At 39.4% G+C, this 24,113-nt stretch overlaps 2 protein-coding genes and 1 pseudogene across 2 annotated transcripts; all 3 read right to left on the bottom strand.

The window, feature by feature from the left end:
- Positions 1-122: 122 nt before the first annotated feature.
- On the bottom strand, positions 123-20,080 carry LOC129754418 (structure-specific endonuclease subunit SLX4). Its single transcript, XM_055750480.1, has 5 exons — positions 19,942-20,080; positions 18,314-19,830; positions 14,814-16,435; positions 407-559; positions 123-320 (listed from the first exon to the last, which is right to left on the bottom strand). The coding sequence occupies exons 1-5, from the start codon at positions 20,049-20,051 to the stop codon at positions 204-206; spliced, it is 3,519 nt and encodes a 1,172-aa protein (XP_055606455.1). The 5' UTR covers positions 20,052-20,080; the 3' UTR covers positions 123-203.
- On the bottom strand, positions 19,873-20,609 carry LOC129754421 (uncharacterized). The gene is made up of 2 exons (XM_055750482.1): positions 20,312-20,609; positions 19,873-20,250 (listed from the first exon to the last, which is right to left on the bottom strand). The coding sequence occupies exons 1-2, from the start codon at positions 20,434-20,436 to the stop codon at positions 20,067-20,069; spliced, it is 309 nt and encodes a 102-aa protein (XP_055606457.1). The 5' UTR covers positions 20,437-20,609; the 3' UTR covers positions 19,873-20,066.
- A 716-nt stretch (positions 20,610-21,325) lies between these two features.
- On the bottom strand, positions 21,326-23,793 carry LOC129758011 (uncharacterized; annotated as a pseudogene).
- Positions 23,794-24,113: the final 320 nt, after the last annotated feature.

Below are 24,113 nucleotides of genomic sequence, written 5' to 3'. Positions count from 1 at the left end.
TCAGTTAATCTACTCATGACGGATTTTTTTCACTTTTCGTTCATCGCACTTACAATTCGCGCCTTTAAGGAGGGGAGCGGAAGGAACAATTTCTTATCAGCTATCAATTATCAGAGACATGGTTCCGGGTAAAATAGCATTTCCTCTATAAAACTTTATTGCCTCCAAAAAAAAACACCAAAAAATCATTCCAAAAAAAACTTTTACCTGGATTGGGATTGTGATTGGGTTGCCCCTGCTGACGACTTCTTTGTGCGGGACCCACTGCTCTGGGCCGTGCGAAACGTTATGCAGCGCTTATCGAGGAATGCGATTAAATCCTGGAAACATATAAAAAAAATTAACAAAATTCTCGATAAACCAAATCCTTCTGTCCAGGAATAATGGATAAGAAAAAACAACTCACGTTCGATTCGTAGCGCAGGCCAATTTGCTTCAGATGGGCGTAGATGGCGTCCAGGTCAACCGGTTGGTATCGGAGGATTTGCTGTTGAAGACGCGAGTCCGCCTGAACCATGTTGAAGAAGGCGATGTTAAGGGGAACCGGACACCAGAAGGTCTGCGAGGGAAGAAAGGGAAAGGAAGTGGCATCTTAGTTGTTAATACTGTTATCAGCATGAGTCAGGCAGTGTTTTGTATTATTATTGGTTTTGTGGTAACATTAAACGAGACAAGTTTTTTACGCAAACAACAAAGTATTTTCAGTTGTGAAGTCATTTAGAGTTCTGATAAGTTCTACATAATTTTTTTCCTCTTCCAGCTGAATATTCATTATGAGTAATTTAAAAAAAGATTTTTTATCAACAAAGCTCGACTTTTCTAGGAAGTTTATCTTTTTTCGGAACGATACTGATCACAAAAGGAAGACAGCGGCTTGCGAAATTTAGTCAATTTACAGTGGGTACCTCTTATATGTATATCCACCCTTCCTGCTTGATACGTTTTGCTCGCTTTTTATCGAGGTGCAAACGAGTTTAGAAGTCGATTATCGTTGTTGTCTAGGAGTGTTCATCTTCTCAATAATTAACCAATAATTATATGATCTTATGTAAACGATCATAACGAATAAGGAAATATCAGGTTCGAACTTATATTCCAAACTATTAATATTTGATAATTTTTAAGTCACATTTTGAACTTGAATATAAGGATTAAAAATTCGGATAAAAAACTTGTTTCAAAAATAAAACTGTTGTTATCCATCTTCCTCGATCTCTACTTTGGCAACGACTTTTAGCATGAAAACACGGACTAGAATTGGAGCTTGGAACGTTTTAACACTTGCCCAATAAGGCAGGCTGGCTCAACTTGCTAGACAAGCTAACAGCCTTAAGCTTGAAATTCTGGGACTGAGCGTAATCCGTTGGCCTAACGCTGGAGAATACAAGACACAGTTCGGGCAAGTACTGCTTTACTCTGGCATATGAGCAGAATACGCGACCCTCATTAGATGGGAACCGATAAACGAAAGAATAATCGTAGCCAGAACACGGGTTAGAAACCTTACAATGGTCCAGTGTTATGTGCCATAACTGACATTGCCGATTTGCAGGAGAAAGAGCAATTTAACAGTCAACCAAACAGCGTGGTTGAGAAAATTCCGAAGGGTGACATTCAAATCCACTTAGGCGACTGTGCAGCCTGTCGATCTACTTCCGGTTGGAGGATTGACTTACTGGCACTACTGGCAGGATCCTAGGCTGGGAGGTGCCAATTCCGCAGTTGTGAAGTTGATGGGTTGGCTTCTAATCCGCTGGGAGATGATTAAACGAAGTCCATCTCTGCCTTAAAAAAATACTTTACATTGCTGATCAAAAGCAACAAACCAAAACAAACGTTTTGGTTACTATGATTCTTGACGCTGTATTGTGATCCCAAAATCGTCGTGTGCGTCGCGTCAGCGTTTTAGAACTAAACGTCGGCGTTGACAGCTGACGCGACGCGACGTCCGACGTGCTATTGTGCGGGGGCCTTAAGTCGCATTAATGCAACCCCCTGGCAACTTGACGTTTCCCATACAAATCGCGTGTGCCAGTTTTTTCTGGTTCTCTGGTTCTGTCAAATCGAAAATCAAGCGACTTAATATGTCGAAAGGACGCATATTGAAATATATTCTCTTTCAATTGATTCAACAAATGAAAAAATGATTCGAATTTGAAAATGTTTAGCTCAGTTATGTAAAAACGATCTGTTTTCAAAAGTTAAGTCGATGCAAACGACTCACAGACGTAAATCTTTGTGTCATTTATTAGGTCTAAAACTTCTGGACTGATCAAAATAATCCACTGATAATCGGCAGTTTTTCGGAACAAGTATCCCTTCCACCGAAACTATTGTGGACAATCGTACACAATAAATGTAAAACAAAACATTACCACAACAATCATCAAGTGATTTTCATAAACTGTGATACATATGAAAATTTTAGAATAGCAAAACTTTCACATTATAGCAGAACATTTCTTGTTTTATGGAAAAACTGTTACTATACAATAAATGAATAGGTAGATTATTGAATGTGTATAATAATTTCGGTTGAATCTTTTCTTCATTCATTCGAAAGTTATGAATTTGCCTGATTCGCACCACATTTGATGATGGGCCCTTTCCATACGCATGGCTCGAAAAGTACGTAAACAAGCGGTACACATGCGACATCTGCGATTTTGAATCAGGCACACGAAACTCGCCAGAACTGTCAAGTTGCCAGGGGGTTGCATTAATGGCATCAACTCGGAAGCGCCATAGCTGGCTGAAATAGAAGCGGCAATCAAAGCCATGAAATCCAACAAAGCGCCTGGGATTGATTGCATCCCTGCTGAAATGCTGAAAGCCGACCCTGCCAGCTGATTTTTGTCCAAATGAGGACCCCGCAAAGAAAAAAATCTGGATTTTAGGACACCACTAAATTAATGATAACAACATGCAGCTCTGCTTAGATAACTAAAGGCGAAGTGAAGGAACTGGAGACGCATCAAATTATGCATTAAAACAATAATCTACAGTAGAAAAATGAATTAAAAATCGTCGTGCCACTGTTAAAGCATTTTCTATCTCTGCTCAAATTTTCATCAAGAATTTCGGACTCTTCAAGCCACAATCCCCGAAACTAGAATATGAGTTCAAATTTTGGCTTGGTTTTTCGACTGGATGAAGAAAACAGCCTTGTTTTGTTTGAGAGAAAAATTGGATTTAAGTCAAATAAACGTCTAAGATAATTATACGAGTGCCAGGGGTGGAAAACAGAAGAAAAAAAACAAAAAAGCGCTCAAATTTCAAATTGATCTGATTAAATCAACGACCAGTGAGCAGGGATCAAATTTTGTTTCATTAGAATGAAAGAATTCCTATCATAAACGATTACAAATCTTCTCAAAAAGTGCTCATTTTTCTGTCGAAAAATAAAAAATGCTGCAAAAATGCTGCAGCAAAATTTCGATTTGCCTGACCTGGTAGGAGTGTTTTCAACTAAGTCTTTTCAGATGATTTCTGGAAGAGTGGCAGCCTTAATTAGCCCTATTTTCTTAAAATTTAACAAATTAAAGTGTTCAATCATTGGATCACAGACAACGCCAATGTTTCAATTATTGAACGTTCAATCTTGCAGTACTCGTTTCGTAAAGAAATACATGTACCAGTTATTGAACAAACATCGATTGATGTTTGGAAATATAAACAAACTGTTTCTTGGTTGCTAGCTCAACCAAAATCGCCCCTGCAAAGCATACTATCAAGCGAAATACCCCTAAATATATACAATGATATTCAATGTTTACGTGTTCAATAATTATAACATCAATCATTGGGACAAAAGCGATTTTGAATAAAAAGGATCAAATGATAATTTCAAAACATATTTCCGCAAAAAAAAATATGCCGATTCGAAGCTGAGAAACAAGCTTAAGCAACACTATTAAAATTTTATCTGAAACACCTTTCTGTGGCATCCTACAATTAGAGTATTATTTACACCAACTAAATTAGGTTAAGCTAAGCGTGAAAGCATGAGAAACTTTACAAAGGGTGAGAGCGATTTGACTACTTGGTAACTAGCCAAGCTACACGGGGCAGTCTGGATTGGACCATTTCGCGGACAAGTCGGAAATTTTCACACTTTCGTTATTATTTAATGGCCACAAATGCGTTGAATCCCAAAGATGGAGTTCAATATATAGTGTTCTTACCCTAGTCTATTGCCTGATTGGATGAAACATGAAAAAGTAGATAAAAACGTTTAAAAATGCATTTTAAAATTATTTGCCGAAAGTTGAAAACCAGTCACTGTAGGGGCATAATGAGAAACCCCCTGGAGCAGTATAAGCACAATTAATCGGGGCACGATGAGCATTTTCTGCCGGGGAATCTAGCAGCGAATTCGACTTAATGAAATCAACTAAATAATAGAGCTATAGCTTGACTTGTTTCATCTGACGATTTGGCCTATTGGTGAGGTGTTGGAGAGGTAATCAGTAGACTCGAGTTCAATTCCTGGTCAAGGTGTTTTTTTTCATTTTTCATTTATGATCGATGCATTTTGCACTAAACGGTGAGGCGTAGATTCATCAAATAAAGCAATACTTAACAAAAAAATCTAGGTATGTTTGTAGAATTCAAAGAATTAACACATGCTCATACATTATTATTATTATTAAGATTAAAGACACTCTACCGTTTTCACGGCTTTCGTGTCTATCTCATACATTATGTTTCTGGTGTTTTGTTTGACGGATGATGCTACTAGCCGTATAATGTAACAATAAAAAAAAATCAATCGTGAATGGTTGGGCTTTTGATATAGCTCAGTGGGCAAGTATGTTGTCTCCTGAGCCGATGTCCGCGAGTTCGAGCCCAAGAGTAAACATCGAACACAGTTGTACCGGATAGTTTTTCAATAACGATCCGCCAACTGCAACGTTGATAAAGTCGCGAATGCCATAAAGATGGTAAAACGACTATGATCGAAACAAAAAAAAAATCGTGAATGGTATGTGAAAAAAATCCCCTTGAGCAGGATTCGAACTCAAGTCTACTGATTACCTCTCCGACACCTTACCAATAGGCCAAACCGACAGATGAAACAAGTCAAGCTGTAGCTCTATTATTCAGTTGACTTCATCGAGTTGAATTCGCTGCTAGATTATACGGCAGAAAACGCTCATCGAGCCCTGATTAATAGTGCTCTGTTCGCCCCAGGTCAACAAATTTAAGTAAAAACTCGTTTAAAAATTGATTAAAGTGGAAAATCAAAAAATGTATGATGGCGAAAATTGAGAAACAATGTGTAAATCATGTTGCAGTGCGTACATTTCAGATCAAGATGATTTAAAGGTCATAAAAGCTTATTTGGTGGTGCTAAAAATTATAATGTTTTTGTCACTTGAAAATCCAGCTGATTATTATTTATTATTTCTGTAAAGATGAAAAGGATATTTCTTTTTTGGTGAAAAATTAATACTATAGGTAGTACGAAACAAATCCTCATGAAAATTTGTTTAAGAAAATACGTACTTTTGTAGAAAAAAGGAGTGCTTATTATGCCCTAGGTGCTCGTTATGCCCTTATCTCCCCTGCTTAGATATTTTTTTTTTTGAAAATCTGGACCAATAAGGACATTTTAAAGGCCATTTTTAAAAAATTAGCACAATTCAAGCGTTTTTGAATCAGGACGGCCTCTCGAAAATCAGGTGCCTGACACACCCCGGGCTGTCGTTCCTGCAGTGCCTATAAGCTTTTGAAAACATTTTATTCAGCTTATAAGCACTGAAGTGCTGTTATTTGTCTTTTATGTGGCTTATTACAGGGCTTAATGGTTTACAGGGAGCCAAATCACAAACCGCTCAAATCCGTAAGTTTGACGAAAAACGAAAAATGGACTGATTTTGGCAGATTGAAACTTGATGACCTTTTTTGGGTTATCAGGTAGAATTTTCATGTATCCGCCAAATTCCTATAATCCGTTGGAAATGCTGAAAATCCGTAGATTCAGCAATGCTGGGTCTCAGCGTCTTCCATTTTATTCGGGAGACACTGAGATTCAATGTAAAAACTCAGAAGAAACAAAAATCGCAGTTCAGGTTTAAAGTGGTATGGACAAGGGAATGGGAAATGAGCGACCGGGTGGTGTGAGAAAACAGCAAAGCAGAACTGTTCGTGTTTGTGCGCATTGACGTAATGTTGGAACGAAGATCAAATCAAAAACGATTCTTTCCGAAGCGAGTTTAGGCACCTCTGACCATGTCTAGAGTCATCTTGCTTGATGTAGGTAGTTAAAATGTATTCAGAAGTTCCGAACCTATCGGCCTAGGAACTTCAAAAGCTTCAGTAGTAAACGTAGAGTAAGTTTGTGACTTTCAAGGCCTCCAACGGCCTCAAGACCAAAAGAGCTCTAGGTGGAAATTGATGGCCTTAAACCCTCAGAACCCTACGTCAGGGTCCGGGTGACGGTGTGCGGGAAGACCACTGAGTGGCCGACGGTGGAGCGCATAAAAACGCTGACAACGAAAGCCGATTGTTACTTCTAGTGTAAGCTTGCCAGATTGCCCGGGTTTGCCCGGATATTTGATGCAAAATTTCGAGAAAATCCGGTCCGGCCCGGTTGCCCGGATATCGTGAAAAAAGTCCGGATATTGCCCGGATTTTTTCACAATTTTCGCAAAGAAACCAAAAAAATCAAAGTTTTTGAGTAAGGTTCAGCTAAATCGATTATCGGTATGGAAATTTTCAACGGTTGTTTCAAATAATTTCGTTGATTTACTTTTATAATCCTTTAAATATTTAAGTGTTCCAAAAAGTTGTTGGAAGTCTGCAACTACATCAATAAAATATTAATTTCGATTTTTTTTTGTATTTTTTCTTTGCTTTTATATACAATAACACCTAAATTTTGCCCGGTTTTTACCCGGTTTTTGGATTTGAAAAATTGAAATCCATGCCCGGATTTTGCCAGGTTTTTTCGGAAAAATGCCCGGAATTGCTAGGCCCGGATGGTGGTGAGAAAAATTCTGGCAAGCTTATTTTAGTGACACAGATGGACAGGTATTATTCATCAAGGGTCTACATTGGGAAATTAGGGTTCTCCATGATTGATGGTCTATCTTTAAGTACATGCGTATGCAGGCTTCTCTACTTCGAGCGGTTAGCATTGTAATACGGTAATCACTAGTCCACTGAATTTGATTCCCATCTCGGTACTGGGTGTGTTGAGATCTAAGCAATCGGCAATCTGTAGCTTGAATTTTTTCACTTTAGTAAGTCAGTTCAATTCCAAACTCCAAACTGCAAAGACCCCAAATAAAAAGCTCTAGTTAATTTAACTGCGTTTTTTCTTTACGGACCACAAACTACAAGAGGTTATGGGCACCCCGAACAATTCGGCTCACGGTATCCCCCAATATACCGGAGGTCCCGCATTCCATAATTGGAGCTTTCGTGTTCGAGCTTTCCTGGAAGCGATGGGCGTCGATCACGATCACGGAACCGGCTGAGGCAAGAAGGTTTGCCCAGGAAGACCGGAAGGCGAGAAGATACATAATTGGCTTCCTCGGGGACGATTGTCTCGAAATCGTCCGGGAGAAACCAACGGCGCGAACGATGTGGCAGGGATTGGCAAACACTTACGCGAAGAAGTCACTGGCCACGCAGAACCTGGTAAGGAAGCAGATTGGAAGTCTCAAAATGCGAGGAGGTGATTCAATGCGCTCACACCTGGTCGCCTACGAGGATCTTGTCCGGCAGTTGCAAGTGGCCGGAGGGACGTTAACCGAAGCGGACAAAGTCATCATGCTGTTTGTGTTGAAGTGTTGAACGAGAGCGCTGACGCACACACACTATCGTAAAGAGAAAAACGACACACCTTGTGTCATATAGTTATGTTGAGGTTTTTTCACTCTGTATCTTTTCTTTGAGTAAAATACACGCGGTTTTATAAGCGAACTCTTACTTATCGATTCTCGTACGCAAAGTCCCTTCCGCGGGTTGTTTCCACTACGTCTGGCTGCTATCCTTCCGATAGGTTACGGCCCCAGTGGAGAATCGGTAGTAGAAACGGTCGGTCAAGTAAAATCCGGAAAGTAAAGTTTTGTTCGGTACCGCGTCGGCTCGTGTTTGTTCCAAGATGGCGGAAACAGGAAAATTTAACCTGGTCAAACTTGGGAACAATAATTATGGAACGTGGAAATTCCAGATGCAGATGTTCCTCATACGCGAGGATCTGTGGGATGTCGTGTCCATGGAAAAGCCTATTCCGGAACCGGCAAACTGGAGGAAAACCGACGAGAAAGCGAATGCGACAATTGGTCTGTGTGTGGAGCAGAACCAGTATGTGTTGATCAAGAATTGTGCGCATGCCCGTGATACCTGGAATGCTCTTAAGGCTTACCACGAAAAGAGCACCACTACTTCCCAGCTTTCTCTGTTGAACCGGTTGTGTGATGCGAAACTCGAAGAATCCGGAGACCTCGAGCAACATTTGCTCGAGCTGGACACCCTATTCGAACGGCTGGAGGGCGCAGGGTTGGAGTTAGCGGAGAAATTGAAAATCGCTATGGTGCTGCGCAGCCTCCCGGAGTGTTATCATTTTTTGGCCTCGGCTTTGGAAGCACGTCCGGACGATGACGTCACCATGGAATTGGTTAGATCGAAGCTAATTGATGAGTATCATCGTCGCCGCGAACGTAACGGGACGGATGAGAGGGTGCTTAAGGCGGAAAAAGCGAAAAATTTCGAATGTTTCCATTGTGGCGGTGCAGGTCACTATAGACGAGACTGCCCAGAGTTGAAGAAAAGGCAGAGCTCGGGAAGACCGAAGGCGTCTGTTCCTCGAAGGGATAACAGGCAGACCCATGCCAAACAAGTGAAGAAAAGCTCGGCAGTGAACTTTAAAGTGCAAGTGAATGAAGAAGTTGTTCGCTCGAGTGTTGAGGAAAATCGGTCATGGACAATAGACAGTGGTGCGTCATGCCATATGACCGGGTGCGCTGAATATTTTGACAAACTGGAACCGTCGAGTCTGACTGTTCGAATGGCCAATGGAAACAGTGCGAAATCGGGTGGTCTTGGGAAAGTGTCGTTGCCTGGTGTGAAGGAATCAGGAGAAAAAGTGGACATAAAAATGAACAAAGTGCTTTATGTGCCGGAACTCGATTCGGGATTGCTATCGGTTGGCAAAATAACGGACAAAGGTTACAGTGTAGTGTTTGATCGAGATTTTGTGAAAATAAAAAGTGATTCGTCGAACCAAGTTGTTGCCGTTGGAGAACGCAGAGGCGATCTGTATTTCCTGAAGAGCTCGGAACGTGCATCTGTGGCCAGTGCTGAGAATCACACGCCATACTGTCAGCACACATGGCATCGTCGTTTCGGACACCGTGATCCAGCAGTGTTGGATCGGATCACGAAGGAAGACCTCGTTTCGGGAATGGAACTGGAGGATTGTGGAGTGAAGCTGACGTGTGAGTGTTGTCTGGAGGGAAAAATGTCGCGGCTTCCATTTCCCAAAAATGCTGCTCGGAAGACAACAAAGCCTTTGCAGTTGGTCCATGCGGATGTTTGCGGACCAATGCGTACCACTACCCCCGGTGGAAATAAGTATTTCCTTGTACTTATTGATGATTTCAGTAGGTATCTCGTCATGTATCTACTGAAAGAAAAAGCAGAAGCCAAAGGTTGCATCATGAACTATGTTCGGATGACCGAGAACATGTTTGGCAGGAAGCCTGTCGTTATTCGGTCGGACCGGGGAGGCGAGTTTGTGAATAGAGATCTTGAGAAATTCTATCGAGACGAAGGGATCCAGTCGCAGCTTACCGCCGGTTACTCCCCCCAACAGAACGGAGTAGCCGAACGTCGTAATCGGTACCTGCAAGAGATGGTTGGCTGTATGTTACTCGAATCTGGCCTCGCCAAATGTTATTGGGGAGAGGCAATTGCAGCGGCATCGTACATACAGAACCGGCTCCCATCTAGAACAGTTCAAAAAACGCCCTATGAGCTGTGGACAGGGCAGAAGCCGGATATTAGCAACCTCAAGGTGTTCGGATGTGAAGCATACGTTCACATACCCGACGTGAAACGTGCGAAAATGGGAAGAAAGGCCCAGAAGATGGTGTTCGTCGGATATGATTGCAAGGCAAAGGCGTATAGGTTTCTGGACCGAAGTTCTGGAAAAATCACCATCAGCCGAGATGCAAAGTTTCTCGAGATCGTGCCGCAGTCTCGGACGAATTCGAGAAAGGAGGGCGAGAGCACATTGAAACCGGAAGAACCATCGTCGGCCATGGAGTTGCAGCTGGATACGGAGAAGAAAAACAGTGATTTCGGCTTAGTTCCGCAAAGTGATAGTGAAAGTGTAGAAAATGAAGAAGTTTTTGAAGGACTAACAGACACTGATGAAGATTTTTATGGAAGTGCAACCGGAAGTGCCGAAGAAGGATTTCTGCAGGAAGAGGAGGAGCTACCACAGCCACGTAGATCGAACCGAAGAAACGCTGGACAGCCGCCCAACAATCTAAGTGACTACATTGTTGGCGTAGCTAGTGTCGTTGAGGGAGAACCAAGGAGTTACTCTGAAGCAGTGAAGTGTTCGAACAGCGCCGAATGGATCAAAGCTATGGACGAGGAGTATCAATCGCTTCTGTCGTCGGATACTTGGTCACTCGTTGCATTGCCACCAGGTCGTCGTGCGATTGGTTCAAAATGGGTCTACAAACTCAAGAAAGACGCTTCAGGAGAGGTACTGCGGTTCAAGGCACGGCTTGTGGCACAGGGGTTTGCCCAGCAGTATGGTACGGACTTCCAGGAAGTATTCGCCCCCGTAGCGATGCAGTCGACATTTCGTGTATTGCTAACGATCGCAGGTCATCGTAGACTCCATGTGAAACACATTGACGTGAAGAACGCATACTTAAATGGTAGCCTAGAAGAAGACATATACATGCGTCAACCCCCAGGATATTGTACACCCGGTAAGGAGGAGCTTGTGTGCAAGTTGAGTCGAAGTTTGTACGGGTTACGTCAATCGGCACGAGTGTGGAATGCTACCATGAAATCGCTACTGCTAAAGTTTGGTTTCCAGCAGTCAGTTGCTGATGCGTGCCTGTTCTACAAAAGGTTGAATAGCGGCGATACGATCTATCTCCTTCTGTACGTTGACGACATGATCGTAGTGGCGAAAAAGGAAGCAGACATAATACGTCTTGAAGAAGAAGTGCGCAAGGAGTTCAAGATTTCATCATTGGGTAACGTCTCTTGTTTCCTTGGCATATCGGTGAAGAAAGAAGGTGTTTACTTTTACTTGAGCCAGAAAGGTTTCATCCGTGAAGTGGCTCAGCGATTTGGGCTCCAGGAAGCGAAGTCGTCTAAAGTACTGTTAGACCCAGGATACCTGAAACACCAAGAATCGGAGTTGCTGTCGAACAATGCACAATACCAATCGCTGTTAGGTGCGCTGTTGTACATCGCTACCAATACCAGACCAGATGTTGCAGCAGCAGTGTCGATTTTGAGCAGAAAGGCGAGCTCCCCTACGCAACGTGATTGGGTTGAGCTGAAGCGCGTAGTTCGCTACCTTCTGGGAACTGAGAATCTTTCCTTGAGGTTAGGCGGACAAAAAGGGTTGGAACTTGTCGGTTATAGTGACGCGGACTGGGCTGGTGACTCATCGGACCGTAAGTCGACCAGTGGTTACCTGTTCCAAGTTGGTGGTGCACCGGTTAGTTGGGCTAGTCGAAAGCAAGGGTGCGTCGCAACGTCGACCATGGAAGCTGAGTATGTGGCCCTATCCGAAGCTGGTCAAGAAGCGATCTGGCTCCGCAGGTTACTCGAGGAGTTAGGCGAAGCACAGCGTCAACCGACAACCATCTATGAAGACAACCGAAGTTGCTTGGACTTCATCAAGTTGGATCGCCAGAACAAACGGAGCAAGCATATAGACACAAAGTTTCATCATGCTAGAGATTTGTGTGCTAAAGGTGAAATACAACTCAAGTATTGCCCCACCGGTGACCAAGCTGCAGATGTCTTCACCAAGCCACTAGGACCCACGAAGCTCAAGACGTTCTGCGAAGTTCTTGGGCTATCCACTCAGGATTCGAAGGATTAGTTGTGCGTGCATTAGCGAGGAGGAGTGTTGAAGTGTTGAACGAGAGCGCTGACGCACACACACTATCGTAAAGAGAAAAACGACACACCTTGTGTCATATAGTTATGTTGAGGTTTTTTCACTCTGTATCTTTTCTTTGAGTAAAATACACGCGGTTTTATAAGCGAACTCTTACTTATCGATTCTCGTACGCAAAGTCCCTTCCGCGGGTTGTTTCCACTACGTCTGGCTGCTATCCTTCCGATAGTTTGGAACCCTTCCCGAGGCTTATGATCCATTAGTGACGGCACTGGAAAACCTTGATGACGATCAACTTCCGCTGGAGGTTGCCAAGCAACGGTTGTTAGGCCAGGAAGTTAAGGAAAAAGCACGTCACCAAGCAACCGAGGAAAATTCTACAGCCTTCTCTGGGAAAAAGTTGAAATTTAAAACCAAGCCGAAACCAAATTTCACTGGAACCTGCTACAAATGCGGAAAGAAGGGGCATATGAAGAAGGATTGCCCCTCCAGAGAAGCGAATGCGGCTGCTGCCTGCTCCAAAGCCATTTCTTTTTTGGCTAGGCGGGGCAGAGTAGAATCATCAAACGGGCGGTTGATGTTCAAACTCGATTCTGGTTCGAGTGACCATCTTATCAACGATTGCAGATGGTTCAAGACAAGCGCCAGCCTCACGGATCCCATAATCATCAACGTCGCCAAAGATGGGCAGTCTTTGGTCTCCAAAACGAAAGGGATTATCGAGGGTCGGAGCAACAAAGGCGTACATGAGGCACAGCGAAAGGGAGCGCTCGCTCCCCGGTAAGTTTCGTGATTACTTCCTTAGTTACGAGGCAACTACCGGTTGTTCTTTTCTCTCAGATACACCGACTAAGTATGCTGAAATCGAAGGCCGAGATGATTCGAAGATGTGGTTCCAAGCTGTCAAGGATGAGCTCCGTTCGATGGAAACCAACCAAGTATGGCAGCTGACGTCGTGTCCGAAGAGCGTAAAACCACTCCATTCCAAGTGGGTTTTCCGCATCAAGCTAGATTCTGGTGGCAGGCCGGTCCGATACAAAGCGCGATTGGTTGCCAAGGGCTATCTTCAGAAAGCAGGACTGGACTACGAGGAAACATTCGCACCTGTGGCGAAGCTGGCCACCATTCGTGTTGTTCTTGCGGTTGGTGTACACCATGGTTTCCAATTTCATACCATGGATGTACAAACGGCGTTTTTACATGGAAATCTCACCGAACAGATTTTCATGGCGGTACCTGAAGGCGTGGAAGCAGAACCAGGCCAAGTCTGCCAGCTGCTGAAGTCTCTCTACGGACTTTAACAGTCCCCCCGGTGCTGGAACGAGAAATTCAACAAGGTTATCATCGACATGGGTTTTCTTCGCTCCAGGCAGGACTATTGCCTGTATACCAAGATGGACGAGGGCGATGAGCTGATCATAATTCTGTACGTGGATGATTTGCTTATCGCTGGCAGAAAGGGAGCGTCAATCAAGAATTTAAAACTTCAGTTGGCATCGAAATTTTCTATGACCGGCTGTGGATTGCTGCAAAACTTTCTGGGTATGAAGGTGGATTACGACCAGCAAAAAGGCACACTCGAATTATCGCAGGAGGTGAACCTTTCCAAAGTCCTCCAGCGGTTCCGTATGGAGAATTGTAATCCTGTCAAGACGCCGATGGAGAAAGGTCTTTCCCTAGATCGAAATGGATGCGAAACACAGGAGCCGTACAGGGAACTACTGGGTAGTTTGATGTACATAATGTTGTGTGTCCGTCCGGACATCTGTTACTCGGTTGGTTATTTGGCCCGTTACCAACAACATCCAACAACAGTCCACTTCAAGCATCTGAAGCGCGTCGTCCGTTACCTCCAAGGTACACGAATATGGAAGTTGCAGTTCAAACGTTCATCCTCAAGTTCCCCGTTGATTGGATACGTTGACGCAGATTGGGCATCCGACTCCGAAGACCGGAAATCTATCAGCGGTTACTTTTTCAAAGTTTTCGGTTGCGTCGTAGCATGGTGCAGCAAGAAGCAAACAACGGTGGCCAATTCAAGCAGTGAAGCAGAATACGTTGCCTTGAGTAATGCGGTAGCCGAGGCTCTTTGGCTCCGAGGCATAATGGAAGATTTGCGAGAACCTGGCGGTTCTGTAACAATTTTCGAGGACAACCAGGGGTGTATGTTCATGGCAAAGAATTGTGAGACCCGAAGAACGAAACACATCGACGTGAAGCATCACTTTATCCGGGACCATGTCGCAAGCGGTGTCATCTGTATCAAACCAGTTCGAACGCAAGATCAACATGCAGATATCTTCACCAAGGCCCTGGATTCCGTCCGGTTCTCTCAACTCCGAAGTTCCTTAGGATTGACCGTTTGAGAGGGGGTGTTGAGATCTAAGCAATCGGCAATCTGTAGCTTGAATTTTTTCACTTTAGTAAGTCAGTTCAATTCCAAACTCCAAACTGCAAAGACCCCAAATAAAAAGCTCTAGTTAATTTAACTGCGTTTTTTCTTTACGGACCACAAACTACAAGAGGGTGTTAATTTATTTTTAAGACAACTGGGTGTTAAAAGTTAATCTTAAGTTGTTCACGTTTATTCAGTCTGTAGAGCCTAAATCGGCTAAGACGGTAGATAAATGTCTTTTTTTTTTAATATATATGAATTGGCAAAAATTATTTTTGTGAAAATTCAAATAAGGTCACTTACCCTTTTCCTGGGCTTGGACGGCAGAACGTACTCCTCGTCGGTCATTTCTGATGTAAACGGGCACCGTTTAGAAGATTCCTCAATCTTCTTGCTCGGTGACGATGGCTGTTCTTTTTCAGTAATCGAATCATCCCTCAAACCCCCCTCGGAGATCCCCTGAACCCCATCATAATCAAACTCTTGAATTTCTACAACTTCAACGTACGGATGCAACTGATCGTAGATGTGATTCAAAATAGCAACGGCCTTCTCGCGCCGCAGCTGCTTCAGTCCATACTTGTACAGTTCCCGGTGCAATACGGGAGAGGCCATTCCCGCGTAATCCGGCCGAGCTTCTCGGTTGTCAAGCAATGAGATTTCAAACTCCGGAAACGGCGCTGCTTCTTCGGTCAGATCTGGGAACTTGTTCCGGAAGGACGATCCAGTCGTTTTACTCGAAGAAGTTGATGAAGTTTTCTTAATGCAGTGCACCTTTAGTAAGGCAGAATCGGAAAGCGTTCGCTTAACTTGAACTGGTGGTTCGACCGCTTTGTCCAATTGGGTACATGTTTGTTTCACCTGGCTTAGTATTTGTTCGATTTCTTGGTCGAGATTTTCAGACGTAGGGGGATCAGACTTCGGTTGGAGTTCTGGTGGAGTAGATTTCTGTGGACTGAGATGTTGAACTACCGAATGATCTTCGAAATCAGGTATTTCATAATTTTCCAAATAGTCACCTAATCCCGCGCTCTGCGGTTCTTTATCACAATTTGAGTCCGGCTTGGAAAGAGGTAGATTGAATCTTTTAACGAGATTATCGAGATACATCATTGTGTTTTCAGCTTTGCTACTTTTATTCGTTTCTTTTTCTTCCTCGTCTTCTGATGAGATCATTTGAACATCTTCCGTTACTTGTCCTACTAAATTGACATCAGATAATCTGTTTTTGAATTCGTCATTGAAATACACATTGGTGCAGTCTAAATCATCCTCCTCTTCTTTGTTGTCTGATGTACATTCGTCATTAATATTCCTAGGAAGAAAACTATCATCTGGTTTATTTTCAACAAGATAAGGATCGACACGAGATGTATTACACAATATTGAAAGATCATGTCTCACCGAGTAGTTAACTTCATCGTCTGAAACCACCAGAACATCGTCTTCTGAGTAGTTGGAACATTTGGAAACTCGGCTGTCCTCCAGTCCAGCTGGAGCCAGATTATCAAAGCTTTTTTCATCAAAAGATTTATCTCTTTCAAAACTTGTTTCTTCAAGAGACTCATCTTTCTCCGGTATTTCGTCCAACTGAACGGATTCTACTTTACCGAATGATACTCTACTGGATTTTTTCTCAAAAACCACCGATTGGATAGAAATTTCTTCTTTCTTTTGTGACGCACCAACTATCTCACCGGAAAGTCTAGGTTTTTTAGCAGGGGATCCACAATCTTCGTCGCGTTGAAGCACATTTTTGTCAAAGCTTTCCCCGGAACTGATCGTTATCACCCCATCATCCAAAAGTGCGTTCCTCGATGACAATTCTTGAGAAGATTCTGTTCGATGATCCACTGAAGAAGCATCGAACCGTTGCTGATGGTCAAAACTTGTGTCGTTGGCTGGCCCATTCGATAAGATCTTTACTGACGGCGAAAAACAAAAAAAGTTCATTAGAATAATTCATAATGAAAATAATTAAAAAAAAAAATTATCAGTCCAACATAACAAGAATTGAATGAAAAAATTAAAAAGACAAAACTTAAAATTCAAGACTTAAAATGCAATAATTAATTTTAAGAATCATATTCGAAATTGAAATTTCAAATTTAAAAGTTATAAACCAGAATTTGGAAATTGAACTTTTCAAAAAAAAATTAAAATTCAAAACTAGAATTAAAATTAGAAATTAAATATTAAAAATCAAAAATAAAAAATTAAAAAAATAAAAGTTAAAATATAAAAAATTAAATTTTAAATTTTAAATTTTAAATTTTAAATTTTAAATTTTAAATTTCAAATTTTAAATTTTAAATTTTAAATTTTAAATTTTAAATTTTAAATTTTAAATTTTAAATTTTAAATTTTAAATTTTAAATTTTAAATTTTAAATTTTAAATTTTAAATTTTAAATTTTAAATTTTAAATTTTAAATTTTAAATTTTAAATTTTAAATTTTAAATTTTAAATTTTAAATTTTAAATTTTAAATTTTAAATTTTAAATTTTAAATTTTAAATTTTAAATTTTAAATTTTAAATTTTAAATTTTAAATTTTAAATTTTAAATTTTAAATTTTAAATTTTAAATTTTAAATTTTAAATTTTAAATTTTAAATTTTAAATTTTAAATTTTAAATTTTAAATTTTAAATTTTAAATTTTAAATTTTAAATTTTAAATTTTAAATTTTAAATTTTAAATTTTAAATTTTAAATTTTAAATTTTAAATTTTAAATTTTAAATTTTAAATTTTAAATTTTAAATTTTAAATTTTAAATTTTAAATTTTAAATTTTAAATTTTAAATTTTAAATTTTAAATTTTAAATTTTAAATTTTAAATTTTAAATTTTAAATTTTAAATTTTAAATTTTAAATTTTAAATTTTAAATTTTAAATTTTAAATTTTAAATTTTAAATTTTAAATTTTAAATTTTAAATTTTAAATTTTAAATTTTAAATTTTAAATTTTAAATTTTAAATTTTAAATTTTAAATTTTAAATTTTAAATTTTAAATTTTAAATTTTAAATTTTAAATTTTAAATTTTAAATTTTAAATTTTAAATTTTAAATTTTAAATTTTAAATTTTAAATTTTAAATTTTAAATTTTAAATTTTAAATTTTAAATTTTAAATTTTAAATTTTAAATTTTAAATTTTAAATTTTAAATTTTAAATTTTAAATTTTAAATTTTAAATTTTAAATTTTAAATTTTAAATTTTAAATTTAAAATTTTAAATTTTAAATTTCAAATTTTAATATTTAAAATTTAAAATTTAAAATTTAGAATTAAAATTTAAAATTTACAATTTAAAATTTAGAACTAAAATTTAATTTTTTTTAAAAAATATGTATAAAAATTGAAAATCAAAATAAAATGAGATAATTTTTCACAGACACTGTTTCAGTTCAATAAAAAAAAAATAAAAATTCAAACCTAATAGGTAGAACATTTAAAATCAAAATTTCAATTTTTTTTTTGTGAAATACAGATTCCACAAAAAGAATTTATTGTCAAAATTTTTACACTTTTGTTTCGAAATTTCAATTGAAATTTCAAATCTGAATACATTAAGGTTCCGAATCAGAACCAGTTCCCCGACACCAAATTCGTTGCCAGAATTGAGTAAGCAAAAGACGTTCCAGGAATCAGAATGAGGGTAGATTAGAATCCATTTATAATTTTCGTTGAATGAATTTATTGAAAAATTTGTGGATTCATTAAAAATTTTGAATAGTTAGTAGCGTTAGTCAACTTATTTTGGCAAAGGGTCAGTCATTTTAGTTTTGCCTTCCCTAATTACCTTCCTCACTGGAGTACATCTCGTAGCCCAAAATCTGATCATCGACGGTATCATCGAATATATTTTCCGAGCTGGTACAAAGTAGTGGAGCCTCAACCTCTGCGGGATCTTCCGCTGGTACAGGTTCCACATCCTTTGCCGCTGGCAGCGAATGTTTTTGAGAAGGAACTATCATCAGATCCTCGTCAGTTGTTTCCTCGATTGTTTTCACGCTGCCGAATTGATCTTCATCTTCGTTTGCCGGAACTTCCGCTTCACTATCGGAACCGAACAAATCCGGAGAAGCAGTTCGCTGGAGCTGCTCGCTTACTTTTTGTTCTTTTGGATGTGATATGGATTTGTCCATGCTTTCTGATTTCCTAACATAAATGGGGGCCTCGTTGTTATACATCTTGGTGTATTCTTGCGGAACTGAGTACATATCCAGAAGGGCGTCTTCAGGATTCTCCAGAAGTTCTTCGGCTTCCTCCGGTGGATCAACAGCTGGTATTGGACTCATTGAAATTTTGTTGGGTGGACGTTTTTCTGGTGTCGGCTCCCTTCCGGGGATCATGCTCCATTTTTTCAGTAAGTAACCGGGTTCTACCGTTGTTTCTTCAACGAGATTTTCTATGTAGTATTCAGTGATTTTTTCAGAAGAACTTTCAGCGTTTTGATTCATCCAGAATACATTGCCACCATAATTCTGCCTTAAAGATGAACTAGAGCTTTGAATCTTTTGATAAAATTGGTCTTTCAGAATTTCATCAGTCCGTTTTTCCATAAATGCAATCAACTCCAATCGGTCTCGCTTTTTCAGCAAGGACGCACGATTATGTTTGATTTTTTTAACATTTTTTGGTCCAGCGTTTGCTCCGTTACCAAAAATAACATTTAAATCGTAATCATTATAACTATTTTTACATTTGAACCCATACTGTTCCAATGTTGTCCGGATGCCTTGAAACCTACGTTCTTGGGACGAAATCGAATGCTCACTTGTAGAAGGTCCCGGTTCCTGGTCCGGTTCCATGCTAGTATGGGATCCTCCCTGATCGACCAGCGATCGGGACATGGCCAGCGCTATTTGAAACTGTTCCGGATCTAGCTGTTCCATGGCTGTATGCTCCAGCATAAGATTTTGCAGCAACTGTTCATCGTTGTCCTTGTATTTGGCAAAAACTTTCCGGATGTCGGACTGTTTTTTGGCTTTGCGTGGAGCTCTCGGTTTTGTGCTTTTTGCTGCTGTTTGTCGCTGCACTTTAGTTTTCTGTTTGGGAACGGCCTCATTCTTTTCCGTTTCGAAATCGTCCTCTGAAGTGCGAAAGAATTTGCTTACTATGTCTTTGCCGCCATCAGGTGGTTTTTTAGGAATTTTGGGCAGCTTCGATTTTTGAGGAGCTTCAAGCTTCAAATTAGCCAGACGAGATCGTTTAGCAGTCGGTTCTTCTGTTATTTTTGCTTCATCATCCAACAAACAGATTACTTCTTGTTCCATTTTTTCAACAGTGCTAGAAATGGACTCTTTCGGATCATTCCTGAAATAAAAAAGCAAAGCTACGTTTGAAATATTTCTATTCCGAATTTATTACTATGAGTGCTAAATCAACTACAATGTTTCAACTGTAATTATAATAAAAGCATTTTACCCATTTTCCAAGGGAACAACGACGCTAGTGATACTGCTGCTACTACTCCCACTGGAACCGGAAGTCGACGGTTTCGATAAACGTAACTTAGGATACTTAATCTTAGGCATGATGATCGACTTTTTCTACTTCTCACTGTTATCGATCTTCTGTTGTTCCAGAATTTTCCGTATACTGTCCCCTCGTTTTGGTGCCAACAGAGAGTGTCGCATCAAATTCTTCCGATCAATCTCCTCTTCAGTCTGTGTAAAGAAATCCCTTTTCATACGTTGTTGCAGATCTTCACCGCCAATGTACCGGATTATCGAGCTGCCGGAAGTCAGACCACATCAATTAGAATTAAATTTTGTTTTCAATTCAAACAACTTACTAAAACGCCCCGAAGCTGAGACTGCCAACGGCAATCACAGCCCAAGCAAACTTGTTCCGGGTTTTGTTGATTACAGTTCCGTGGACTCGTCTTGGTTTCCACCTGCTGGTATCGACGCCGCCCATTCCAGTACACACACTTCCGTCAATCCGTTAGAATCCGGATTCGTTTACTTGCTTGCCAAAAAAAATTTAGAAACCCGCGAACGAAAGACACTCGCGAAATTACGTGAGCACTGCACTGACCATCCGGTCCGTTTTCTGATGAACGGCACGCGCGATACGAATGAGAATCAAAACAAAGAGCTGTCACTTTTGGGGTGGTTTTGAATAGGGTTATCAGGAGACGAATTTCAAGATTATTCAATCGGAAATTTTTATTAATTTTTTTTTAATTTCTATCAACCACATTAAATTCAAACTGTTCAGTTAGGTCATTTTTTATATCATTTACCATAAATTTTGACATTTTTTTAAAACTATTTCTGACTTACCGTGAAAGCACCAATGGCCGCGCACTTTCAACTTTAATCATTACCCGCATGGAGCAGTATTGTACAATGATGATTCCCATTATCTTTTTCCCAAGACACCCAAAAGATTGTCTTTATAGTTATGGATTATTAATGTACGATTTATCTGATATTTTTTCCTTGCAATGGAATCGTTTGGACGCACTTAACGATACAGTGAACAGGTCGTTAAGTAGAGTAACCATTCGATTTTTTTGCTTTTTTCTACTCAATTCACAATCAAAATCATACGTGTTATCTTTAGTTTATCTTTCACTTTAAAGATTTCTGATGGTACAACGTATCTTCTGAGAATCGTTTAGCGATAAAATACGTGTTATCTTCAGTTTATCATCAATTTTAAACAATTCGGACGATACTGTGTATCCTCAAACAAAGATAATACTATAATAAGACATTTTGTATGTATGTATAATACTAAAGATTTGTTTTTATTTATCAATTTTATTTCTATTGAAACTTTATCAGTTTTACATGCTTATTCTTGACACTATTTATAAATTAAAAAAAGATTTTCCCTCAAAACCTCACCAATATTCAGCACCTTTGCCTACAATGATAAATGTAAAAGTTTCGTGACGAATTACAAAAATTCGTTGTACTTCTTACTACAATAAAATCCAAATTAGATTCCCATTTTAAGGTGGCTGGACTAAAGAACTGATAGAGTTTTGACCTTCGTTCTTTTAGGATTATGTTACTCTGCCTTGGTTGGACGCTTTCATGCATAAATGGCTGCTTCGCATTCTTGTTGTTCGAACTTCGAAGACCGCAAGTATATCGAAAAGAGGGCAGTTTTTGTCCATTGAAGTTCAAATCCAATTTTAATTGATAATGTAGATTTCTAGAAATGTAAAAAGTGTAGTATGAAATCTCTCATGTTTTCATTACAAATATATATATAATATAATTTTTATAATTATTGTAAATTATTCTTTTTTTAAATAATACTGAGACCTTTGAATCAGTTTCTCGATTTAGAATCCTGGGAAGAACATCTGATTTTTTGTTTAAATTCAGATTTTTAATTGCAAGTTAACCAGTTTCTTTTTTTTTTTAATTTGATTGACTTTTGTATTCTTAAACGATTTCCTTCCATCAACAATTTTGCATAGTTACTATTCACTATTGCGTAACAAAATATTATATTATAGACACTTATCATAGTATTTATAAAATTAAAAAACTCGTGAAATTTTTATAATAACTATTTTAATTGCACTTAAAGTTTTGATAGACGTTTGAGTAGTTTATTCTGATTCTACTTCCGAGTTTTAATTGATATAGTGTCTGTAGTTAAAATTTTAATTTAAATGAAAATATTTTAATCTTGTTTTCAGTTCGTATTCTGATTCCAATAACATAAACTTCATGTATAAAATATTGCGTTTACCTTGATGTTTATCCGTATATTATGCGCTTTCGAGATCCCTCAGCGTATCTAACGAGCAACATCTTCATGGGATGAAGAATGAGCCAAAGGCAAGGCTAGCAGGCACAGGGAAGCTGGGTAACAATCGATTTGAACAGCTCCACGATAGCCGCTTCTTCCTTGTACTGTTCCTGTCTAACGAAATCAAACCTGTCTCTAGATTCCTAAACCATTGCATCTTCAGCTGCAGTAATGAATTTTTCACATTTAGAGCGAGCCAGTGCCAATAGCCAGATGGTACAGGTGATTGTTACCCTAAAATGAAAAAAATATAACTATAATTAGGAAGCATACACATTATTCTACAAACATAAATTACACATGAATAGATGGAGAATATCCGGAACAATCTTTCGAGTGAACATGCTACCGGAACTGGAACCTGTGCTGCGAGTCGGAAGCCATTGGGTTTTTACTGTGGCCCCTTCGGCCCTGCGTACGGGGTTGCAAAAAGTGTTTCGTGGGGCTTTTTATTCCCATTTAGTTTTGAATCATCTGGAGCATTTTTGTCTTCAATAGTAGGTCTAATTAGGCAATCCTTAAATTGAAGAGATTCGTTCATTTAACCAGACATAACCCAAGCACCTATTTGTTAATCTACCTAATAAAAGAAGATACCGAAAATTTTAACCGCCGACTGCTTGAATCCACGAGCAGCATAATCTTGCGTTCTGGAAAGCTGAAAAAATTGGGATAGAATTCATTACCGGGGAAAACGGCTTTGCGAGAGTGTATCACTTGCCAGTCACCCTTGCGGGTCCAATCATGTTGATTGTACTTGAAATAGTAAGCTCCGGCATAGATGAAAAACGCAATCAATCCAGCTTTTCCTAGCTGTTCAATATTCCGGCACATGCCGCGGCTCATTGGGCGACAGTTGCTGATCTTTGAGCCACTGAGCACGCCAGGCCCATTCCTCCGGTGTCATCGCGAGGATACGTTCCCGTTCGCGGACCATGCTGCCCGTAATAGTCATCGCCGCTGGAATTGGAGGATGCCATCGTCGGTGCGTGTCCGGAATCCCGCCCCGGAAAAGAGCTGAAATCAGTTTTTTTTAGCAACTCCTAAATTTAAACTAATGTTGGATGTCCATCTTACCTCGGAAATATTCTCCACCTCTCCAGAGGGATGACGGCACTGGAAAGTTTAGAATTGAACCGATTTTAACGAATATCATCTTCCGGTTTGTGTATACTGTAGCCACCTACAGCCGGAGATTGCGCTGTGCTTGCAAAGTATCTGAAATAAAATAGAAACAGGTGAAAACATTTAAAAATTGGAAATTAGACAAGTTTCCGCGAAAGGAAAAATATTTTAATCGCGGAAGAATATAGAAGAAGCTTGTATCAGCGGATTTCGTTCCTTTCGTGGGAAACCAGTACTTACCACCATAGTATGAATATTTGCTGTTTTCAATACTGCTTCCTTCTGTTGACACTATTTATCTGGAATGTTAAAATTTCGAGAGGAAACGTCTTTTCATTTCAACCGATGTTGTGCAAGAGCCAACTAGAGCACGCCATTTTATACTTTGTTTGTGAAGGATGCAATCACAGCAAAGACACAAATCGGATTCCACGAATTCATTTTCAAGACCACAAACTGTATCTTCCAGTAATAATTTCCGTTTCATATATAGCGGAGGCGCATCAAGAACGGAAACTTTATGAAAACAAGATTATTGGAGGACGATAAAACGTATAGTCACTATTACGTTGATCACCATTAAATGATATTGAAGATTCAGTGTATGATATTCAGTTATGCGGGTATTTTCTCCGAAATTCAACAACGAAAATTTCTATGTTTCGCATTTTCTGATACCTACACTAAGTATC

The sequence above is a fragment of the Uranotaenia lowii genome, chromosome 3 (genome assembly GCF_029784155.1).
Source record: "Uranotaenia lowii strain MFRU-FL chromosome 3, ASM2978415v1, whole genome shotgun sequence".
NCBI lineage: Eukaryota > Metazoa > Arthropoda > Insecta > Diptera > Culicidae > Uranotaenia > Uranotaenia lowii.
The sequence above is the reverse complement of the archived record's forward strand: the minus strand, read 5'-3'. Positions and strand labels throughout refer to the sequence as shown.